The 20945-nt window shown below is 52.3% G+C and overlaps 8 protein-coding genes across 8 annotated transcripts; 3 read left to right on the top strand and 5 right to left on the bottom strand.

Annotated features, from left to right (window-relative positions):
* Nucleotides 1–4633: 4633 nt before the first annotated feature.
* On the bottom strand, nucleotides 4634–5064 carry BDP81DRAFT_71093 (uncharacterized protein). The gene has a single exon (XM_060596194.1). It carries the CDS (start codon nucleotides 4964–4966, stop codon nucleotides 4748–4750), a length of 219 nt encoding a protein of 72 aa, XP_060441823.1. The 5' UTR covers nucleotides 4967–5064; the 3' UTR covers nucleotides 4634–4747.
* A 98-nt stretch (nucleotides 5065–5162) lies between these two features.
* Nucleotides 5163–6839, top strand: BDP81DRAFT_397125 (uncharacterized protein; the record flags this gene model as incomplete). The annotated part of the gene is made up of 1 exon (XM_060588274.1): nucleotides 5163–6839. One exon carries the CDS (start codon nucleotides 5163–5165, stop codon nucleotides 6837–6839), a length of 1677 nt encoding a protein of 558 aa, XP_060441822.1.
* Nucleotides 6840–8563: 1724 nt separating this feature from the next.
* On the bottom strand, nucleotides 8564–9982 carry BDP81DRAFT_463440 (DHH family protein; the record flags this gene model as incomplete). The annotated part of the gene is made up of 2 exons (XM_060594020.1): nucleotides 8564–9707; nucleotides 9807–9982. 2 exons carry the CDS (start codon nucleotides 9980–9982, stop codon nucleotides 8564–8566), a joined length of 1320 nt encoding a protein of 439 aa, XP_060441821.1.
* A 797-nt stretch (nucleotides 9983–10779) lies between these two features.
* Nucleotides 10780–11729, bottom strand: BDP81DRAFT_463439 (endo-1,3-beta-glucanase; the record flags this gene model as incomplete). Its single annotated transcript, XM_060594019.1, has 2 exons — nucleotides 10780–11212; nucleotides 11269–11729. The coding sequence occupies 2 exons, from the start codon at nucleotides 11727–11729 to the stop codon at nucleotides 10780–10782; spliced, it is 894 nt and encodes a 297-aa protein (XP_060441820.1).
* Nucleotides 11730–13461: 1732 nt separating this feature from the next.
* BDP81DRAFT_463438 (uncharacterized protein) lies at nucleotides 13462–14428 on the top strand (the record flags this gene model as incomplete). Its single annotated transcript, XM_060594018.1, has 2 exons — nucleotides 13462–13567; nucleotides 13626–14428. 2 exons carry the CDS (start codon nucleotides 13462–13464, stop codon nucleotides 14426–14428), a joined length of 909 nt encoding a protein of 302 aa, XP_060441819.1.
* A 171-nt stretch (nucleotides 14429–14599) lies between these two features.
* On the bottom strand, nucleotides 14600–16094 carry BDP81DRAFT_397122 (major facilitator superfamily domain-containing protein; the record flags this gene model as incomplete). The annotated part of the gene is made up of 4 exons (XM_060588273.1): nucleotides 14600–14872; nucleotides 14926–15522; nucleotides 15604–15835; nucleotides 15889–16094. 4 exons carry the CDS (start codon nucleotides 16092–16094, stop codon nucleotides 14600–14602), a joined length of 1308 nt encoding a protein of 435 aa, XP_060441818.1.
* Nucleotides 16095–16818: 724 nt separating this feature from the next.
* Nucleotides 16819–19107, bottom strand: BDP81DRAFT_495319 (uncharacterized protein). Its single transcript, XM_060595402.1, has one exon. The coding sequence runs from the start codon at nucleotides 18733–18735 to the stop codon at nucleotides 16861–16863; it is 1875 nt and encodes a 624-aa protein (XP_060441817.1). The 5' UTR covers nucleotides 18736–19107; the 3' UTR covers nucleotides 16819–16860.
* A 399-nt stretch (nucleotides 19108–19506) lies between these two features.
* Nucleotides 19507–20874, top strand: BDP81DRAFT_326828 (metal-dependent amidase/aminoacylase/carboxypeptidase; the record flags this gene model as incomplete). The annotated part of the gene is made up of 2 exons (XM_060585091.1): nucleotides 19507–20462; nucleotides 20517–20874. 2 exons carry the CDS (start codon nucleotides 19507–19509, stop codon nucleotides 20872–20874), a joined length of 1314 nt encoding a protein of 437 aa, XP_060441816.1.
* Between the last annotated feature and the right edge of the window lie 71 nt (nucleotides 20875–20945).

The following is a 20945-nucleotide window of genomic DNA, read 5'->3' as shown; positions in this document are numbered from 1 at the left end:
ACGAAACAAACAGGCCTCCCACATGCCATCGAGTCGACATTGCTACTTCTGAGCAACGACAAGTCCGCGCCTGCAACGTGTCACGGCTAGGGCAGCCTCGGCGTGCGTTCTGAGTTCGTCAGGTGCTGTAGGTGCAGTAGGTGCGGACGCCTATCGTGGATTCGTGGGACGGTCTGATCTAAGACTTCCATCGGCTCGAGACGTCTCACGCCGTGACTGCGACTGCGCAGAAAGGCTAACCCTTCGTCTGCGACGGCGCCCGTCTTCCGCGACCCGTCTCTACTTTCTGGGTGGTGTTGTCGACCCTACGGTTCCAGGTTGTTCAGACTTCGCCCTGGTGGCTTCGCTAGCTTAGTCCATATCAACATCAACAAGCGTGGTCGCAGGCTGAGCAGTAGTTACGGCTGTTACTTGTTAGGTGCTGTGCTCCGTTGGGTAGTGCTTCACCCGTCACAATGGACAACTAATCAAACTGCGCAGTGACAAGAAGAAGAAGGATTCCTTCCTCCGTATGCACTACCTACGGCCTGCCTGCGCATACGGCTTGCGCATCTTGGGATGCCCAGTCCTGTGGCATGTGGGCATCCCCTTTTCTGGGTGGGAAGATGAACCCTCGTACCCTGCCATGTCAGCTTGCAAGGGAGACCCGAGTTAGCCGTCTATCCAATCCGAGTACGAATCCACCACACCTCACCCACGCGAGACTGCAGCCGGCGTGTGTCTGCCCTTAACTGGCCTAGCCGCGCCCGATCGGAGCGGCAGACTGTGCTCCAGTGATCCAGATGGTCAGTCTGGGAGAGAACATCTGACTGACACCAAGAACGTGCCCTCTAGAACCTGGAAGTCGGGGGCTTGGTGGTCTTTCAAAGTGGCCTGACATACGGAGCATCTGCCGCCTTTTTGTTCAACGGAATTCAGAGGAGTCCGGTCTTCTTACTGTGACGGATGAAGGATAAACGGAATTGAAATCGGTGGTCTTTCGTCGTCGCTGCCCGCCGCCTTGCAAATCGAAGGCATCGACGATTTCCAATGTGTTGGTTCACCTGGCTTCCCTGGTCGGGAACTTTGCCAGCAGCCCACAGTTCATTTGGCTGGACTCGGGATAACCCTTCCCGCGGCGGGAGGGGTAAAGACGACGCGCAATTGGTACTGGAGCCAACTGAATATAGCTGCGCTACTAAGGTGGTCCCCAGTTGGCGGGACGAGAAACTAGACGAAATGGTTGTAAACAACCTTCCGGGCACCTCCTCCTCGGCAGCCGTGTTTTATGGGGGCGGCAGGCAAAGTTATGTGATGAGACTGAAAGTTCTTTGCGGCGAGCCTCAGAGTTAGATGAGGGGAAGCTCCAAAGGCTGAAGATGTCGAGCAACCATCTCAGGAGGTCCAGCCCTCACCGGCGACGCCCATCAAACACGACGCAAACACAAACACAGTTTGCTGTCTGTCATCATCTGTGCAACACACATGTGGATTGTTCTACGGATACAGTATTCCAGCAAAGAAGCAAGGCAAGTTTCTAGACAGACGCACAGAAGGACCTGATACGCAAAGAGAGGCTTGTGGCCTTCAGCACTGATCTGGATCTGGCCCCTCCTTCGTCAGGGAGCTAGCTACTGACGGTCCTGCTGGGCAGTGGAAAGCAGTACCCGTACAAAGGGCAAACTGCGAATGAGTTGGAGCTGCGAGGTCAGGACTCTGTCCCGTCAGAGACGGTCGGAGAGGGAACCCCGTCCCGTCCGATCTAGGGTCTCGCAGTTCGCCGACGAGCCGATGCAGAGACGATGTGGAGGCGGCGTTCGGTACCTTGTCATCGTCGTGGGGCCTCTTTTTTTTTTCTTTTCAGTTTTTGGTTACTTGTCTGAGTAAGCATGGCTGAATTTGCAGCACAAAATAGCACAGCACATTCCGCAAAAGACTGGGCCAGGCGACGCCATGTCGAAGCGGCCGGGCTAGATGAGAAGGCAGACAAAAGCCACCAGGCCAGGCTGGGCCGATCAATACGTTAACGACGCAAAGCAAGAGTTTCGCGTCGATGAGAGAGAGAGAGAGAGAGAGAGAGAGAGAGAGGCAGCTAAACAGGGTGGTTTGGTGTGATGCAGAGGAGAGGAACCAGAGGGAGGGGCCTTTGCGGTTCGCACTACGGCACGGGTTTGGCCATGTCACCGTCGTCACCACGATGGCGGGCAGTCCGTTGTTAGCAGTCGTTCGATGGACGGGGCATTGTAGCGCGGAATTGGCTTGATGGCGACGATGATGGGATTGAGATGGATGAAGCTACGATAGAGCGAAGGAACGTACGGAGTACAATATCCATGATTTCATCTGGTGCGTCTTGGCTTGCTTGGCTTGACTGGGGCTTCTGATGGCCAGTAGAACTCATAGCAGGATACCTGAGAGGATATCTGAGAGGCATGAGAGTATGAGTCTGTATTCGAAGGTATGCATGATAATGTGTATGTCGGAGTCAGCGAGGTTTTTGCGAATTACATTCCTGGCCTTCCACGATGCTTCCCCTGAATTTCCACTTTGAGGGACTTTGCGCCGCCCGGTCGTCTCTTGCAATAGAGGTACGTATCCGCCCGCAAGTACATTCTCAAAAGGGATCGCAAGTAGGTACTGCCCTCTTCCCAAAGACCCAAGAACTTCAGAGCATTGCTTGGAGCACTGGCAGCGCATATGTCAGACTTACCTCACTGACAGTGACAGGCTGCAGCATCCAATATGCACTTACCTGCATAAGTTTACAACACAGCAGAGACAGCCGGAATTCGCCTCCCAGTGCCTCGTCACCCCGTCATGCCCAGATGGCCTCCACTGCACTGAGGTAGCGTGGGTAGTACCTGTATTCGTGAGGCAGGTACTGAGCAGCATCGCTCTTGCCCATAATTTCCTTCGGGTCCTTAAGGTTCTTCCCCCCATTCTCCCCCCTGGTCGCGTTCCTTCCTGGGCAGGTCGTCTTGACATCGTCACTTCCTCCTGAAAATTGAACATAAACCGAAGAAAAGGTACGTACTCAATACATATCTCCGCTACGGCTCTTCCACCTGAAAATACGTACCTCATCCCGTACCTCATCCCGTACCTTGCAAATTTCGCCCTCTTCCCCATTCCATTCCAAGTTCCCTCTTGAACTTCGTCTCTGCTCCCGTCGGGTCTCTTTTTTCTCTTCTCTTTCGCACATTTTCCATCTCCGTTCCTCTCTCGGCGCCCAACCTCGCAACTTTCTTTCCTCCGTCACTCCCGTCTTTCTTCTCTTCTCCGACGGCAGGCCGGTTCGCCCTGTTATTGCCCCAGAGGCAACACACATCCTTTCTCTGCTCTCCTCTTCTCTAACGCAACCCTCGCACCCGGCAGTGTGTACGTACCCCGACTCTACTGTGAATGGATACCTTACGTAGTCCGCCGAACCAAAAACCAAACCAAACGGCGACCATTCCACCTGCAAGTCCAGGTTCCCGCTGCGTCTGCGACCGCGTTTCTTGAGAAAGACAGGGACTCCCTCTCTTCTGCTTCGAGCACTCTACTTTGTTCCGTCTGTTCCTCTCGGCCACCACAAAAGACGGCACTCGGACACCCACACCCACTCACCCACAGTGAACACCCACCACCCACTCGATCTGCACTCTCCCTCCTGAGGTACTCCCCCTCCACAGCGCATCCGACACTCGCTGGACACCTGAGAGAGAAAGCCAAAATAAAGAGCCCTGATATCATCCTTTCCGGCTCCGTCCCTCCATCTCTCCCCACCTCGCAAATCGGCTCTAATACACTTCACATCCTCGCCTCGCCTTTGTCAAGTCCCTTCGTTTACCTACCCCCCCCGGTAAAGGTACTTCGCATTCCGGCACAAACGAATGGGGTACACACCTTACCGTCTTTTCCAACCTGCTCTTCGGATACAATAGCTCGCCTCCCCGAGTTAACCTTCGACACCCTTGCCTTTGACTGCACTAGCCTGCTGTTGCATCCGCCTTTCCATCAACTTACATCTATACATCTGGACCCTGGTGGCCGTCTCCTTCTCCCTGACCTGCCTCCAACCTCTCTCCTGCGTCTTAGACCCCCTCGCCAAACTGCTCTCGCATATCTCCTTCACCTTTTCGGTCTCCTTCTCGCTCATATAGTGTATACAACATACAAACCTGCTCCACGACTTTCACGAGAAACGAACGATATTTAGCTGCAGGTTTCTCACGACTCGGACTCACTCTTGCGTCGACTTCGGAAAGCCAGCCGGTACGCGGTAAACGAATCCCGACCCGTTCAGCTCAACTCGCCCAGATTGACGAGACATCGATTCCCCTCTCTTCTGCAAGGCGGGTTTCCATCATCACTCCTCCTTTTGAGAATACGCACCTTGGGTCAATCAAGTCTTGTTCCCGCCATCACACGATCCCATTGGACATCGAACGCTACTTTTCAAGCATCTGGTAAGCCTCTCGCCTTTCTCCTTGCTCTTGTCACCTCAGCTCAGCCCATCCCGCGCCCACGGACACACAGGGCCAACTGGGTTCTGGGGCCACTGACCGCTCACGAGTCAAGCCATTCAAAAGCCTTCTGTTCTGCACCCCCGCCAAATACAGCATAGCTCCCTGAACCTCGTCAGAGAAGGTGTTTCTGGGCTGACGCTAGATGATGTACTTGTAGGCCGCTCATTCCCTCCACAACTTGCTCTGCAGCACCGACGTCCCCTATTTCTCTCTATTCTTTGTTCTGTTGTCTGCCTCACCCAACGCCTCTACCGCAATCATTCAAACTTGTCGTCGTGTCGACCAAACTTGCCAGTCACCGTAGCGATCGATCCCACGCCGAGCACACTTCGAGGCCAGTGTAAGACACCTTGCGGTATTAAACCACTTAGAACGGAATCCCCAGGACCCGAGCTGCACTGCACCGCTACCAGCATCAGCATCAGCATCCACCCCTCTTCGACCAGCTGCAAGTGGAGAGCTTGCCTGAGATTCATACCCCTCGCATAAGACGATCCAACCTTTACCCAGTCGCTTGACTTAACCACACCGGCTATCCTGCCTGCATTTCCACCTGGGAATTACTGGAATACGATCCTCTGCGAAACCGTACGCTGGTTGGAATTGGGAACCTCGCCTTGGTCGCGTCCATGATTTCATCAACGCCGTGTCACTAAATCCCAGACCACCATCATGTTTCTCCATTCTGGCGCAAGCCTGCATGGGCACGAATACTCCAACAAGACCGCTGCCAGCGGCAATCAGCCTGCGCGCAGGCATATTCTCCTACGCTCATCATTAGGCGCATCGCCGCTTCAGCGATCGTCATTCTCGACCGACGAGACCGAGACGCCGACCCAGCGTGTCAGCCGACGCCTTTCATTACAAGAGCCCGCCGCCGCCGCCGCTCGCCCCGTACGCAGAATCCGACCGGTTTCCGACTTCGTCCAAAGAAAGGACCTCGTCGTACGCTTCGAGGAAGAACCTACCGTTGTAGGCGAGGAAGTACACGGCCTCGATGGCGTGAGCGAAGATGAAGGCAGCCTGGTATCGGAGATCAGCGATACCAGCACTGTCATAAGATCCAAAAGATCAAGGCGAGCTGCAAGGCAATGTACCAATTACATGCTGGCCTACCCTCCTCCAAAGCTTCGCACGAAGCAGAGACGCTTCGTCTCCATCCGGCCGCGACTTCTCCTCCAGCTGCAGCAACTGTCGAACGATAAGCGGCCCATGCCCGCCATCGACGTCGTCCCCTCGAGCATGATCGCTGGGACAGTCATCCTTCCCCGCCTCGCACGACGTTTCCCCAAGATGTTCAGAGTCAAGGGACAACTGGGCATGAACGGTCTCATCTTGGCCAAGAGTGAGGACTATGACAATAACGCCGACGGCTCTGACTCCGACGACAAGGATCTCGATAAGCGCGACTTGGTGGCCGTCATCTCGCCAGTTTCGTCGCGGAAAGAGGGCGAGCGAAGGGATTCTTGTGAACAGACCGAGATTGTTTTGGCGGATGGTTCAGTGTGGACGGCTACCCAAACCAGCAATGGGTCGTACGACTTCGTCCACGTCGATGAAGCCGGCCAAACGACAATTGCAAGATGGGCCAGACGTAGTGCCCGGCCTCTGTCCACGGCGACCTGCACCGCAGCATCGACCCCCGCTCCCTCGGATTACAAGTTCACCTTCAGCATCCTCGATCCTCAGCTTCGTCGACACCCCGTCATGGCAACTTTGACACCGGCTAACCTCGAAATCTTGGATAATTACACTACCGTATCGCAATCATCAGGGCGCTATCCTCCTACGCGCCCTTTCAGCATGGATCTGAGCGGCGACAAGGAAATTCCATCGCCCCCAACGACATCCCTCGGAGTGACACAACGAGCGACCCACCCAGTCGATGAAGCGACTCGAATTCTCATCACTGTGACGTCCGTCTGGGTATCACTCCGCCATGGCCAAGGCTGGGCATCTTCGGCAGCGTCTCCGATTCCGGGAACGTCCCGACCCGCGCAGTCTCGTACTGTTAGCGGCAGCAGCTGCCAGAGTCGGTCATCAACGTTTCCGGTGTCAACGAGAGAGATGAACCGGATTTCCTCCCCACCTTTAGTACAACAACAAACTGTAACTCAGCCCACATCAGTCGTCGCACCCAAGAGGACATTTTCATCTGGAGCCGCCTTCATGCAGCGCCGTCAAACAAAGCTTGGGGGCGAGTCGGTGACCACCGACAACGCGGCCGAGTCTGATGATTTGGGCGCGCTCGAAAAGGTGCCCGAGCCCGCGCCTATGAAGAGGAGTTTCTCCAAAAGAATACGGGACTGGGGCCATCGCTTCACTTCAAGGAAGACAGCAACTGCATAAAGACAGGAAGAAATAAAAACATGGAACACAGGAACATATCAGGAACAGGCGTCAAGACGCAAATAGGACCCATAGCTGGTTGACATTCAGCCCACATTTTTGTAACTGTATTATTATCATTAAGCATAGGTATACCCGGAGAACGGAATCTGACAACAGTCGTTGTGCTGAGCGCACGATGACCAAGAGTTGTGTACATTTATTGGCTCTCTGTTCATGGTGATTGACAATGCTCATGCGAGGTGTAGAAAGTGAACCAGTCAGGCCTTCCGCGATCTAGACCTAGGGCGAGTGGCTCACCCAAGTCCTGATACAGTCAATGGAGGGCCAAACGTGTAAGGCTGAGTGGGGCATCGCCGGAGTTGGCAGTGGAAAGCGAAAGGTCTCCGGATGCAGCGATCCGGATAAACTGTGGGGACCGCCCCGGGGAACCAGAACATAAAAGCTGGGAACGTGAAGTGATCCTTGCGGGCGATCCCGATGCGCGATTCGCAGCGTTGCTCATGATCGGCGATGGGGTTCCACCCCGGAGGTGGCCCGTGTGGGGCCCCTTTAGAATCGGAAGGCGAGCAGAGTTCGGTTCCCAACTGATGGGGGAGGTTAACCTTGCGTTGTGGGATCAAACCAACGTTTCCTCAACGTCATTCGTGACATTTGAGTGTGACTAGGGATTGAATGTGAGGTGTATCCGTGCATAGTATGCCGGGTTTCGGGGCGCTTTACCTCTCCACCCAGACCTTGTTCAACGCAGTTAGAGTGTGGGAGAACAGTTGACCCCGGAAAGCAGCCACAAATAAATGAAAGTGGTTGGCGGAAGCTGAGACTCACTATCGAATCATTGATTTGTGAACTTGTCCCAGTAGCTTTGTCGTCTGTTGTATTGGTGAGAGTAGTTATTCAGCTCTCGAGACCAAAGCAGCGTTCTCGCCCGTTTAGATATTTAACGATCACGGGGTCTGGATGTTAGCCCTTGTCAGAGATACGAATTTAATTTCGATCTAGAGGACCCAACTCACAATATCTGTGAATCAGACCAAGAAGCTCTGCGGAATCATTTACGCGAGTGGCCTACAGTCATGATTCAGCGACGCACCTTCAACGACCCATCCATTCCGGCATGAAACCAACGAAGGGCGCCTTCAACCCTTCTTGAGAATTACACATGTTCAAGGTCAATATGAAATCCAATAAAATGCAATGCCAGGCAATACAACTTTCTCGGTGTTGAAACAATGACCAAGACAACCATGGGCGAGTGGAAGCTAGGCTGCATCACGCTGATCCTTCCAGGGCGGAAAGACCGACGTCAACGTGTACCCAGCTTTGACAGATTTCCGAGCAGACCAACTTTGATTCCTATGGAATACGATAGGTTTAGACAAAGAATGCCGAACAAGTTTGAGATACACTTGGCCCCTGGCCAGGCAGTGCCCACGACATTGCATCCTACATCGTTTGGGGAGACATGGGCGTCATTCGGGCCAACCGGGCCACCGCTTGGGCACGTCATCGAAGTACACGCGAGGTCGAGGTCAATAGACCGTGGAAAACCTTGGGAGACATCCTTTTGCGACCCAAGGAGGGCCTTGACGATAGGATACTCTAGAAGACGGCATTATGGGGTGTAAGGTAGTCGATGCAAAAATCACAAAGACCAAAATAACGCGAATAATTTCGGTCAGCAGAACCCGAAGACCTAACTCTTTCCACCCCATGTATGGTCTCTAATTCTTTCCAAAATAGTTCAACAAAGTATTTGCCTGCCCTGGCTTCTGCCCTTTCTTTGGAGATTCTCTTTCAACCTTCTTCCCAATCTCCAACACAGCCATCAGCTCCTCAAATTCAGCCTTGGGCACGATCCCGCCGCTCGCTTCCTTATGCCCCCTCGCGAATGAGTCGCCCAACCGCTCCCTCAAAGTCGAGTCTTCGGCGCGAGAAGCGACATCCTTCAAGACTTCGATAATGTTAACCGGAGGTTCCTTGGCTCGAGCACAGCGTGGGACACGGCACGAAAAGTTCACCATATCAGGCAAGTACCCTTCATTGGCAACCAACAACACCTCGAGCTTAGACGAAGATAGATGGCCCGCCCAGCGTGTAGCGATGACGGGATGAACCTGAGCCTCTGAGCTGATGCGAAAGACGGCGATGCGACCATCGGCAGAGAATTTGGGAGGCGTGTGGGTGCAGCGTTCGACCTCGGCGTTGACTTCTGCCCTAGCGATGAGCAGGGACTTGTTATTCAGCAGCTCCCTTGGCGACTTTGACGCACGGAGAGCTTTCCAAGCTGAGGGAACATCGTACGATGCTGTTCGTCTTGGGGCATTGATGAGTGATACGGCGTCGTTGAGAGCCTTTTTTGTGTACGTTTTGAACGTGGACTTCATATCGGGAAATGGAGGTTCCCACTTCAAGGTATTTCCCAAGTCTCCATGAGTCCCCATGATGCACAGCCAGTCACAAGCTTCTTGCACGCCCTCGTGGAGATCTCGACAGATGAGGTATGTGAGTAGAGAGCTTGTCGCGACGGGAGGGGAGTCGCAGGCTGTAACATGCAACGCGTCTTTCGGGTGGTCGTTTTTCAATGCGTGATGATGGTCGATGACTATGCCACGATGGGGACCGTCTATGATAGGCGGTGAAGAGCGAGAGCCTTGGTCTAGGATGAAGATGTAGGTAGGCTTGAGAGAAGCCATATCTGACCGGCATGCTTCGTCATGGATGTTATGGCCCTTTGGAGGTAAGTATGCAGTGATGAGAGATGAATCTAGACCGAGAAGAACGAGAGTACGTTCCAAGATGGCCCCAGAGGTGAGGCCGTCTGCGTCTTTGTCTGGGACAATCAAGGTAGGCTTTCCGGCAGAAACACTATTCATAAGTTAGCAACCTAGCATGGGAGGAAATCACCATTTGCTCCAAATTCTTTAGCAGAAGCGAGTGTTGAAATCATGAAATCCCCAATCATACCATTCGCGGACGAAGGCCCTTGCTTCCTCCATCTTCTCCTCTGACGCTGGCCACACAATTTCGCCATCGTCATCTCTTACTGAGGGGGTCAAGTGATATTCGGATACTGCCGGCCGTGGTTTCTTAACACTTTTGCTTCCGTTGGACAGGTTTGCAGCTGTAGCAGTGCGTTTCATGATGAACAAACTGCGCGGCACAAAGTGACTGCTGACTGGCCTCAAGCGAGTATTATAGGCATAGAATATGGCTTTTAATGGTTGCTTACATCTACCCAAGTGCATGATTGTGATAAGTCAGTCATTTGGAGATGGGGAAGTGTCGTCAAAAGAAGGCTGCCGTTACGTCCTTGGGTTACAGTGTAAGCTCGTGCATGTCGTCATAGAACGGCGCTGTCCCTGGATCGACGCTCGGCCTCAACACAGTGTGCCTGTTGTGCTAGTGGACAGCCTCACACTGGCCTGCAACGGTCGCTCACTTCATTGTGGCGACGCTCCGTAAGGAAGAAGATATTTAAGTACAAGGATTTGGGCAAGGACGTCTTTGATTGGAAGTATTCGAATGTAATAAAGTGACTGAGGATATCAAGAGTTTGAAAAAACTCGACCGTCTACCTACGCGTCAATGCATGTAGCTCTACATGTGGATCATGGTTTGGAGATGCATGGAGATTGAAGACCACCATGGCTGCCCATCATTGTTGGACGAAATTGAATGGAACAGCCAACTGCCACGTAGATTTTACTATTAGAAATAGACCTCCGCAACTATCTAGCGCAGGAACTCGTTCATCTCGGTCATCGATTCGTCGGGGGCGAGGAAAGTGCCCCAGATGGGCGAAGCTGAAATCTGACAATATTCAAGTAAAAAGCTAGAGTAATATCTATTGTGGTATCCTGATATCTAAAGTGAAACAAAGAAAACATCGGTACAGAGTCTTGAAGAAATCGCAAACCAGCACATGTATGAACAGCGATCAAGTGTAATACACGGCGACATACTCGACCTCGTACGTCCCGCCCGACAAAGTGGTACTGAGAGGTGTCTTTGAACCGTAAATTGCATTGGGGAAAGATCCACCAATGGCCATGTTCAGCAAAATGAAGTGCGGTTTCTGTACAGTTCCCTTCCAGGTGGCGACCGGCATTTTTGATTGAAGAACCTGGTGGAACTGAACGCCGTCGACATACCAGCGAAGTGCCTCTACAGACTTTGATCTGTCGACTTCTACAGTGAAAGTATGGAAGTTTCCAGCGCAGGACTTTCCAGGGCAAGAACGGTACCCGCTGAGGCCAGATGGCTCATTGCAAGCGCCTCCAGGGTTGGTACCGCAATGCAAGACGGCATAAGCGCGGTCAAGATTGTTGATATTTTCCATGATATCGATCTCACCAACTGCCGGCCAGTTCCTAAACAAAATGGGTTAGACTAAAGGTCTAGAGAAGGCCGGGGTCAAAAAGCCTACCAGTAGTTGCCACGATATTCAGCGCCCAGGGTCCAGAACGCGGGCCAGTAGCCAATACCGGCGTTGCCTCCTAGATTCGGGATCTTCAGGCTAGCCTGAATCCGCATGATTTTCCCCGGTTGCGCCATAAAATTGGCTCTGCGAGTCTCAATCCTCCCGGAAGTCCATGCGCCTGTGGAAGGGTTCTTGATGGCGGTGATATGAAGATTGCCAGCGCCATTGACTCGGATATTTTGAGGACTGTTGGAGTATGACTGGACTTCCTGGGTGCCCCAATTTGCTGGACCGCCAGGATAACCGGTACCAGTGTCAATGATCCAGTTATTCTGGTCTGGAATCGTGTTGGCCTTGCCGCTGAAATCGTCGTACCACGCCAAGTTGAAGCCGCTGACTTTTGGTATTTGTGCTTGAGATGTTGACAGCAGAGCTAGGAAAGCTGCGGTGGTGCTGATAGGTTTCATCATGACCATGGAAGTAGCCGGGTTGTGGCTGAATAGTCGATCAATTTGCCAACTAGGAGTTGCTCTTGAATGCCAGAAGATGTTTCAGAGTGCCCCCGGGGAAAACCGAAACACCTACGCGAGAGTTGCAACTGAAAGACTGTCGAAGAGAGGATACTGGTGAGCGTTACACCACGCTTCGAAGGGAAGACCAACGTGAGTGTAATATACTTGATGGCGGTGGGGTCAAGACCTGCTCACGAGATGGTCTAGATGTAGCTTCACCAGCTCCTATCGGGATGCAGCACCGGCTCGCTGCGTGCCTATGGGAGATTTGTTGACAGGAGGGTCCAGAGCGAAGCCAGACGAGTCCAGCCTCCCATCCCAAGCCCATCCCAAGCCCATGGTTCTAAGCTAGGCACACTTCTCGCCCCCCCACGAACAACACAGGTGTGAGTTCGCGTGGTATGTGAAAGAAATGAGACTAGATCAGCTAGACGCAAAGCGGAAGCACTGAGACATGTGGTCGAGATCAGATACGACGCTGTTACCAATGCGGCCATCAGCTGCGCAAAGACTGGCTTGGCTGGCCAATAACTCTGTACATCCTTGCAACTTAGCACTCGGGCTATGCAAGACGAAAGAATCCCATGTTCAGCCGCGTTTGCCCCATCTTGAGTTTGTGAATGTTCACCGAATGATTAATCATTGCGGTGGCAAGCCACGCTCCATGGCTAGATATGGTTGGCCATCAGCCATCCGGACATCAATCGAGCTCGGAATCTTGTGCCCTCAGTTACTTACATGATTGATGTCAATAGAAATTGGATAAAATTTTCGCAAGTCAGCAAAATGCTTAACGTTGATTATGGGTTGGCAAATGTGGTTCATTGCAGGATGACTGTAGTGTCCTCACCTTTACGTCGATTACCTTCGATCGCGGATCTGTGTCAAAGCATTCAGCTCGTGAGAGTCGCCACAAGGTCAATGACGAAGACAGCGTATGGCGCTTTGAAATATCTTGCCCAACAATGCTTGCAGGTTCACGTTCCAATGTCGTCAAACTCTGCTGGATGATGTACAAAGGCCTCTAGATCGGAGTATTGAACTACCGTGCTGCTTGCCCGTCAAGATCATGGGGTCTTTGGCAAAACTCCAGCCGCAACTTCGTCCTGAGAGAATCTGACATAGAGAGGACAGGTTTAAACCCGATATTGTTCTCCGGGTTTCCTTTAGGATGAAATTCTCCGACGGCTTCCGAATCCTTGCTGGCATATTAAGGTACCGACCGACACGGACTTCCACGTGGACCTCAGAGCCTGGCACGAAGATGGAAGGGAGAACGAATTAAAACATCCACGATCACGACAACAAGACTCCACATAGAAAAGCACTGTCATTGGTCTTGACCATCTCAGGCTAACGTTCGTCCGGAAGAGGGAAAGCGTTGTAAGCCCATTGCAGAAGCTCCGCCCCCCAGAGGATGAATGAGCAAACACTCCCTTGGGAGTTGACGCAGCCTAGGCAGGCAAGGCAGGGTCCAACAGAAAACTTCGTCTGGGATTCCATCAACGCGCTTCACTCAAATTCATATTCTATCTCCATAGATTGCCTTGATCAATAGTCGCGATTTGTCTTTCGCCAAAAACCACTGACTCGGCTTCGACTCCGACGCCGCGTCAGCCTCTCCATCTTGATCCGTTCAGCAATGAACGCTCTGGAGGCGGAGCCAGGAGTCCTTGTCTCGGGTTCCATGCTTCACTTCTCGGAAGCACAATGCCGTGACGATGACTGGTCTGGTCTTCGGGATCGAGCGGAAAGACGCAAAAGACAGAATCGCCTCAACGTCAGAGCTTACAGTATGAGGAGCCCCAACCAGACTCAGTACTACCGAGACAAAGCTTACGCGGCTCACAGGGAAGCGAAAGGCCCTCGAATTGTATCAAAATGAGCAGACGAAAGCATCAACGGCTGATAGGTCACATGATTCTTCTCACAAAGACTCGCGGCCCATTCTGAGCTCGGGAACAAGTCTAGATTTCATACATTGGGCCCCACCGACGCAGCCCCCATCTGAAGCGTGTCGCTGTCCAAGGCCTCGCTCTGACGGAGGTGAGATTCGTACACAGATACAGCGACCTACCAGTCACCATAATAATGGCATGTCGCGCTCAACGAAGCGTGTTACGCCTTACTTCCAGAATCCCACTACTTGGTTCCCTCTGTATAAGGATCACCTCATCCCGCTGGTCTACTACAATGTCTTCAGGGCAACTATCACCAACATTCACATTCTATCTCTTAAATCTCTGCTCACCAGCCCATGCACACCAGACCTTCACACAACACCACTATTTCCGACACCATGTCAAGTGCCAGAGACTTTGATGCCTACTCCCACACAAAGCTCGACCCCTCACGAATGTTGGATTGATATATTCCCGTCGGGTGGCATGCGCGATAATGCCATCAAGTTTCGTGATCAGTATAGCCAGCATGACATTTGTACTGATCTGGTGGGATGTCAAGAAGGCGATGTATGTCTTGATCAACCAGGTATCATTGCTTGGTCAGACCCTTGGCATCCTAATGGGTGGGAGGTCACGGAGAAATTTGTCGAGAAATGGAGCTTTCTGCTCAAGGGTTGCGAGGATGTCATGAGAGCGACCAACAAATGGCGCGCACTGAGAGACGAGGAGCCGCTTGTATGGGAGCTGTGAAGGTCTTGCCAGTGGACTCTCCATGGCCGCATAAATTGCACAGAGTCTGCACATGATGCTTGGCCCAGGAAATGTTTGACCATTGTTAGATTCTGAAAATACCCAAAAAGCTTCGGAACAAACAGCAGTTCTGGGACCTAATCTACCCCTAGACACCTACATGCCACAACATTAGTAGACGTATCTGAACTGGGGGATTTCCTTGTCCGTTTTATCAAGCAGATTCAGGGACACGTCGTTTCCAACACCCGTGTCAAGCTCCTCTCCAATGCTGTCGCGTCGCTTGTTTTCCCATATTAGATAGTAACGAAGAATGAAGCACATCAAGACTCCAAGACTGTAGCATATCAACATGGCCAAGAAACCGGAGCTGTAAGAAGGTGCTTCCCACTCGAAGAAGAGTTGCGGACCGATGATGTTACCGGCACAATAGGCAATAAATATCTGTTGGAATTGAATCAGTTTCGTATCCACGGAGCGTGAAATGCCGTACATACCATTGAATTCACTGTAGTTTTCTTGTTAAATCCGCCAAAGTTGCCAGAGGACACGGACAGGATCATGGGAAAGTTGGCACTGTACGCGATCGTGAGGCAGTACCCCATAAACCGTGCCCACTTGAGTTCCGATTCTATCTGGCGAACCATGGCAGCACCAGCAATTGAGATTGCGAGGTTCAATGCCATCCAATAGGTGCGGCTGTTGCGGAAGTAAGTGCTTCCTCCCGTGACCATGAAGACGAATACGAGCTGGAAGACGGACCCCAGCATCTGTACAAGCAGGGTGTTGAGAGTACTGAAGCCCATTCCTTTGATTACGATGGACCCGAACCCGTGGACGCCACCATTAGCAATCTGGGCGCTGATTTGGATGCCAAAGAGAAGCCAAGCCTTGATATCAGTCAAGGCCTCAACGCACTGATACCACTTGAACGTATCACTTTTGATCCCCGTCAGGTTTTTCTCAACCCGTTCAATCGCTTTGATTCGATCAGCTTCGCTGAGAAATCGAGCCTTCATTGGTGTGTCAGGCAAGAGGAAAAAGATAGCAAAGGACCAGGCTGTAGTGATTCCGCCAAAGATAAGAAATACGGCCTATGCTCGCAAGAGTCAGCAACTCATTCGGCGGCGAATTGGAGGTGAAGTGCATGCCTTCCATGGGGCTATGCTATCGACATGGCCAATAGCGTAAGCAACAACTCCACCGAAAATACCGGCAACAGTATTGCCAAGGAACCAGGCGCCATGTCGCAGCGGCTGTTCTGAGCGTTTGTACCACATGGAGATGACGATGCTGAGACCTGGCGCAATAGCGGCCTCAGAAATCCCTAGAATGATTCGGTTTGCCAGTAAACCGCCAGCATTGGAGCAAAGCGCAGTAAACATGAGAACAATTCCCCAAACAAGGCTTTGCCGGTTAGTCACATCTCCCAGATTTGTTGCTCAGGAAAAAGTGCTTACACCGAGACGGCAATCATCTTACCGACAGGAAGTCGAACCATCATGACTCCTGCAGGGTACGAAGCAATGAGATAACCGAAGTAGTAAATACTACTTGCCCATGAGTATTCGGAGCCAGTTAGATGCAAGTCATCCCGCAGGCCCATGATGGTCGTGTAGCTAAGAGCTGACTTGTCAAGGAACTGAAAAAGGTACGACATGGCCATTACTGGTAGAAGACTATGGCTTGAACTTAGTAGACGTATCACCAGGGTAGAGGTTGCCACAGGATTCCTTACCACATGTCGATCCTTCGCAATATCCTCCTGTCTTCGCTGTGGGCCAGACCCCGGATCGAGGTTGTGCCTTCATCAATATCTTTCAAGGTCTCATCGGCTGGACCGATGCCAAGATAAGGCTTGCCATCCTTCTCTGAGATATTGAAGGGTAAAGTAGGATGAACCAATTTGCGGATTGTGAAGGGAAATACACAAATTTCAGGGGCAAGTTTTGATGCGAGCCTCCTTGGACTTGAGTGAGACTGCGACTTCGATAAGCGGACGAGGTCGATGTTATATATGTGCCGTCTTCACCTGTTGTTCCAAGCTGTTCAAGCTTAAATGTGATTGGTGCAAACCAATCCACATCCATGGATGTCCGGCCTCGGTCAGGAACCATACGAAAGGTGTCGATATTGCCCACATGCGCAGGTATTGTGGGGTTGATAGTAGAGCCATCACGGGAACAAGAGCTCGTTGCCCGGATGTCGTGTTCCAACACGATGCCTTTGGCAAGTGGCTGATCAACTTGTCACTGATAGCCATAGTTGATAGCCGATCCACATGTCCGCCGTGCCGGCCCATGTCATCCTTCAACAATGCGGGGAAACATGCCGGACTCTGCCTTTAGAAAATCATGATTATCGTGGCGGAGACGCTAGATCAGCCTGCTTAGGGAGACCGACCGGGCATATACCGAACTGATGCTGGTGGCTCAGATAACGAAGAGGCCCACTTCACCGGATTGGAATCGTTCGCGGACGTCTACCCGTCTCGCAAGACTGTTCTGCATCTCTATGATGTCCTTGAGAAAGATATGGGCCCGGTCGAGGTTCTTGCTAAATCGACTCATAGCCTGAAAACGGCTGATAACCCATTCGCGGTGTAGTAAGTCGTCTGTCTCCAGAGCAACCATGAAAAGTGGCCACGCGATACGTGTCATGGCCTCATCGCCTTCATGCTTGAAGGCCTGGAAAGCTAGATTCATGATCTCCCGTAAAGCGTTTCGTTGCCGAGCCGAGAGCATTGGTGTTGCATCAAATCGCGTCAAACGGAGGAATTCGAGAACGACGGCATGGTAGTGAGGCACGATGCCGCGAATGTTGGCTACCAGCCGATGTGAGTTATCCGTACTGATGGAAAGCTCTGCTGCAACCTCCAGTAGTTCAGTGAATTTCCAGCCCACTTGTTGAATGGTCATATCGACAGCCATGACGCGCTGTTGTTGCGAAGCATCATCTTCATGTATGAGATTAGCAAGCTGGGCAATCATGAAGCGCAACTGGCCGCATGCTCCCAGAAGAGCGTATACATTCCGATTCTCTACGTCGTCGAGAAGCTCTGCCTGGGGGTACGAATCAGCCCACATATTCCGGTAAAGTGGATTGGAGAAACGGTGCAATCTCTCGAAGGCGTCAAGCGGCTGAAAGGGGCTGGATATCCCACTGCCAACTTGGCTATCGAGGGCACTCATGATTTTGTGCAGAGCGCAATTGAGTTGCCCGCCAAGGCCGTATGATGCGGCAGCGGCATCGTGTAGCGCGATCCAAACAAGCATTCTTGCTGAGTAAAGCGAAAGGCGGGAACCGCTCGCATCTTGTCCTCGCCTCGTGAGGGCTAAACTTTTCCGATTCGCCTCCGGTGAGGGAGCCGGTAACTGGAGGAGTAAATCCTTGAAGCGGTGTTGTAATATCAAGCTTGCGCCGACAAGATGATTGGACAAGCCCTGACACTTCCCATCTCCATACTTTTGTTCGTAGAGAAGCATGAGATACAGTCCTGTACAGACTGCGTCCAGATCCAGCTGACCGTTATCCTCGCCTCCGATGGTGTCGGCCATCATTCTAAGTGCGGAAGAATAATGTTGAATCGGTGTCTTTGGGCCACGTGCCTCTTCTGCATTCTTGTTGCGCCGGAATTCCAGCTCCCGGCCGCCAAGGGCAAGCACCACATGCATGACCATAGGATCGGTCTGGGCGATGTCGAACATGATGGAATACAGTGAGTAGTCCGGGTTCTTAGTGTGGTTCTGCTTGGCGAAGGACGTGCGAAAGTACCGGATTGCCTCATGATCAGCCGACGAAAGATCAAGTGAGCAAGCCCCCATAGCCGGAGCCGAGGGATTGAACAGAGATAGAGCCTTGGACTGGTCGAGCTGAGACACTGTCTGCACCCATGTCGGCAAGCTGAGCGACGTTCTGTTTCCTCCAGCCGACGAAGAAGTCGACATGGACGCGACGGGGTGAGACGAGAAGAGCCGGTCTTTGCGTGTTTTGCCCCTCTTTGTAAGCTTGACGCGAGGTGCATAGTCGCAAAGAAGTCGCAGGCGTGTGCAACGATGACAATTTGGCCGCTGCTCATCACATTTCACCTTCTTTGTGCGGCAAGTCCAACACCCGTTTCTCGAACGTGGTCCACTCCGACCCTCGCCCGTGCGCGCCGCCGCGGCCGCCGCGGACGCGGTTGTACCGACAAATCCGGCCGCGTCGAGGGAGGGCCGTTCATCGGCAATACTGGGGAGACCGTCGGCTGATACTGAGCTTGTGCTGCCGGGTGAGCTCCCATCGGCTTCGGAGGGAGAAGCGCACATTGGTAGTCGTCTAACCAATTGATTCGAGGTCGGCTGTATCGGCGAGTATAGAATTCCAGCGGAAGCACCTGAGTGGAGGTTGAGGGCTGGGGTGTTTCACCGGGTTTCCAACTGAAGAACACACTTCGTTGACACGCCTGGGGAACAAAGGACAGTTTGAGTGGGAACTGTGGATGATATGACTGAGATGCGTTGGGGGCGCGTTCCCGTCGGAACTCATGAAGAGTCAAATTAGCCGACGAGGAGTACGGAAATGGAACGAGGATTTCACAATATCAGCAGGAGAAAGGGATGATAAGAAAAGCTGGCTGTTGGATTGAAAGCGAGGTGACGAACTTGGCTATTAGCAATAACGTGTGGTGAACAGCGGCCGAGTGCTTGTCGAATGAAAATATCCCAAAATTGCCGACCATCGGCTATCTTCCGTAATCCGTGCCTATCTGGAAAACGTCTGGAGACCGCGACGTGAGGGTCTGTTGGTCGGCTGGCTGAAAGCACCGATTGCCGATGGATGGCACCCCCGTCTCAGCTGCGAGGCGCAAGCTCTCCGCAGTCCGCACCAGCAAATGTAATGACGGAAACATGTGTTGGAGGCAGACCTAAATAATATGTCTGCTCATAGTCAACGAGTGGTCAATGACTTTGAAGATTATTGTATTCTACATTTATCGAAGACTCTACACTATCCCGAGCTTCATCTCACTCAGCTTTGGTGTTCCTTGTTAATTATTCCGCTGCGCGTAAGGGATTTACACTTCGGATTCGGTCGCCATGTCCATCATCCAGATCCCGGTCGCCGCTAATGCTGCTGGGGAGCAACAGAACGCCAACCCTGTTCCCGAACCAGTGCAAGTGGCTTTTGACTTCGAAGAGGCCCGCAAGATCATCAACGCACACCTCGATGACCTGGACTCTTCTCTTCACAACAACATCAACAAACAACTACACGCAAACCCAGAAACAGCATACAAGGAGTTCTTTGCTCACGATACAATCACAACTTATCTAGAAAAGCAAGGGTTCACTGTGAAAAGGCAAACCTATGGCCTCGAAACGAGCTTCGAGGCCGAAATAGGCACCGGCGGCCGCCAAGTCGTTGTTTGCGCTGAATACGATGCTCTGCCAGACATTGGCCATGCCTGCGGACACAACCTGATTGCAACGTCCTCAATTGCTGCGTTTCTGGGAGCTGCTCGCGCACTCGTCGACTTGAAAATTCCTGGCCGCCTACGCATCCTCGGTACCCCAGCAGAAGAAGGGGGTGGCGGTAAAGCGAAGCTCATTGATGCTGGCGCCTTCAATCCACCCGAGGATATCGCAGCCGCTATTATGGCACACCCAACTGCAGCTCACCAGGGCGGCAGTGGAGATGGTTCCTCGGGACTGGCAGGCTTCAAGCTCATTGCAAGCCACAAGTTCCGCATTGAATTTCGCGGGAAGCCAGCTCACGCAGCAGGTGAGCCATGGAAAGGGCTGAATGCATTGGATGCAGCTGTAGCGGCCTACAACAACGTGGCTCTCTTAAGGCAGCAAATCCAGTCAGACGAAAGAGTTCATGGTGTAATCGAAGTCGGTGGCACCGTTCCCAACGTCATCACGGACTATACCCGTATGAATTGGAATGTTCGCAGCCCAACGATCGAGCGAGCTGATGCACTGTTGAAGAGAGTCAAGGCATGCCTGGAAGCAGGCGCAGCAGCGACGGGCTGCGAGATCAACTACATTGTGTAAATATCATGACCGCTACCACTTTTGCGACTTTACTAATACGGCTCCTACAGAGCGCCGACGTACATGAACCTACGAGCTAACAACACACTCTGCAAGGCATATGTGGAAGACATGGCGGCAATCGGGCAGACAATCCAGCTTCATCAGGCAAAGCCATTCAACGCATCGACGGATATGGGAAACGTTTCGTATCACGTGCCTAGCTTCCATGGCGCCTTCGTCATCCCCACCTCGCCAGATGTGGCAGGCCACAATCCCAAATTCGCGGCTGCTGCTGCAACTGACGAAGCTCACAAGGCGGCCCTTACATGCGCCAAGGGTATGGCGATGCTTGCCGTAAGAGTGCTTGTTGATGATACTATTGCATCACAGGCGAGGGAAGACTTTGGAAGCCCAGATGAGGAGTGAAAGAGAAACTTTGGGGAAAGTAATGTTTAGCATTTAGTATCAACAATGCTACAATGTCAGGTACCTGGCAG

Source organism: Colletotrichum phormii, assembly GCF_030913505.1.
Source record: "Colletotrichum phormii strain CBS 102054 chromosome Unknown BDP81scaffold_18, whole genome shotgun sequence".
Taxonomy (NCBI): Eukaryota; Fungi; Ascomycota; class Sordariomycetes; order Glomerellales; family Glomerellaceae; genus Colletotrichum; species Colletotrichum phormii.
The sequence above is the reverse complement of the archived record's forward strand: the minus strand, read 5'-3'. Positions and strand labels throughout refer to the sequence as shown.

Bases quoted from the DNA above. Each gene is read 5' to 3' on its own strand.
- BDP81DRAFT_495319 (XM_060595402.1), bottom strand. From the start codon at position 18,735: ATGTGCGCTTCTCCCTCCGAAGCCGATGGGAGCTCACCCGGCAGCACA.
- BDP81DRAFT_71093 (XM_060596194.1), bottom strand. From the start codon at position 4,966: ATGAATCTCAGGCAAGCTCTCCACTTGCAGCTGGTCGAAGAGGGGTGG.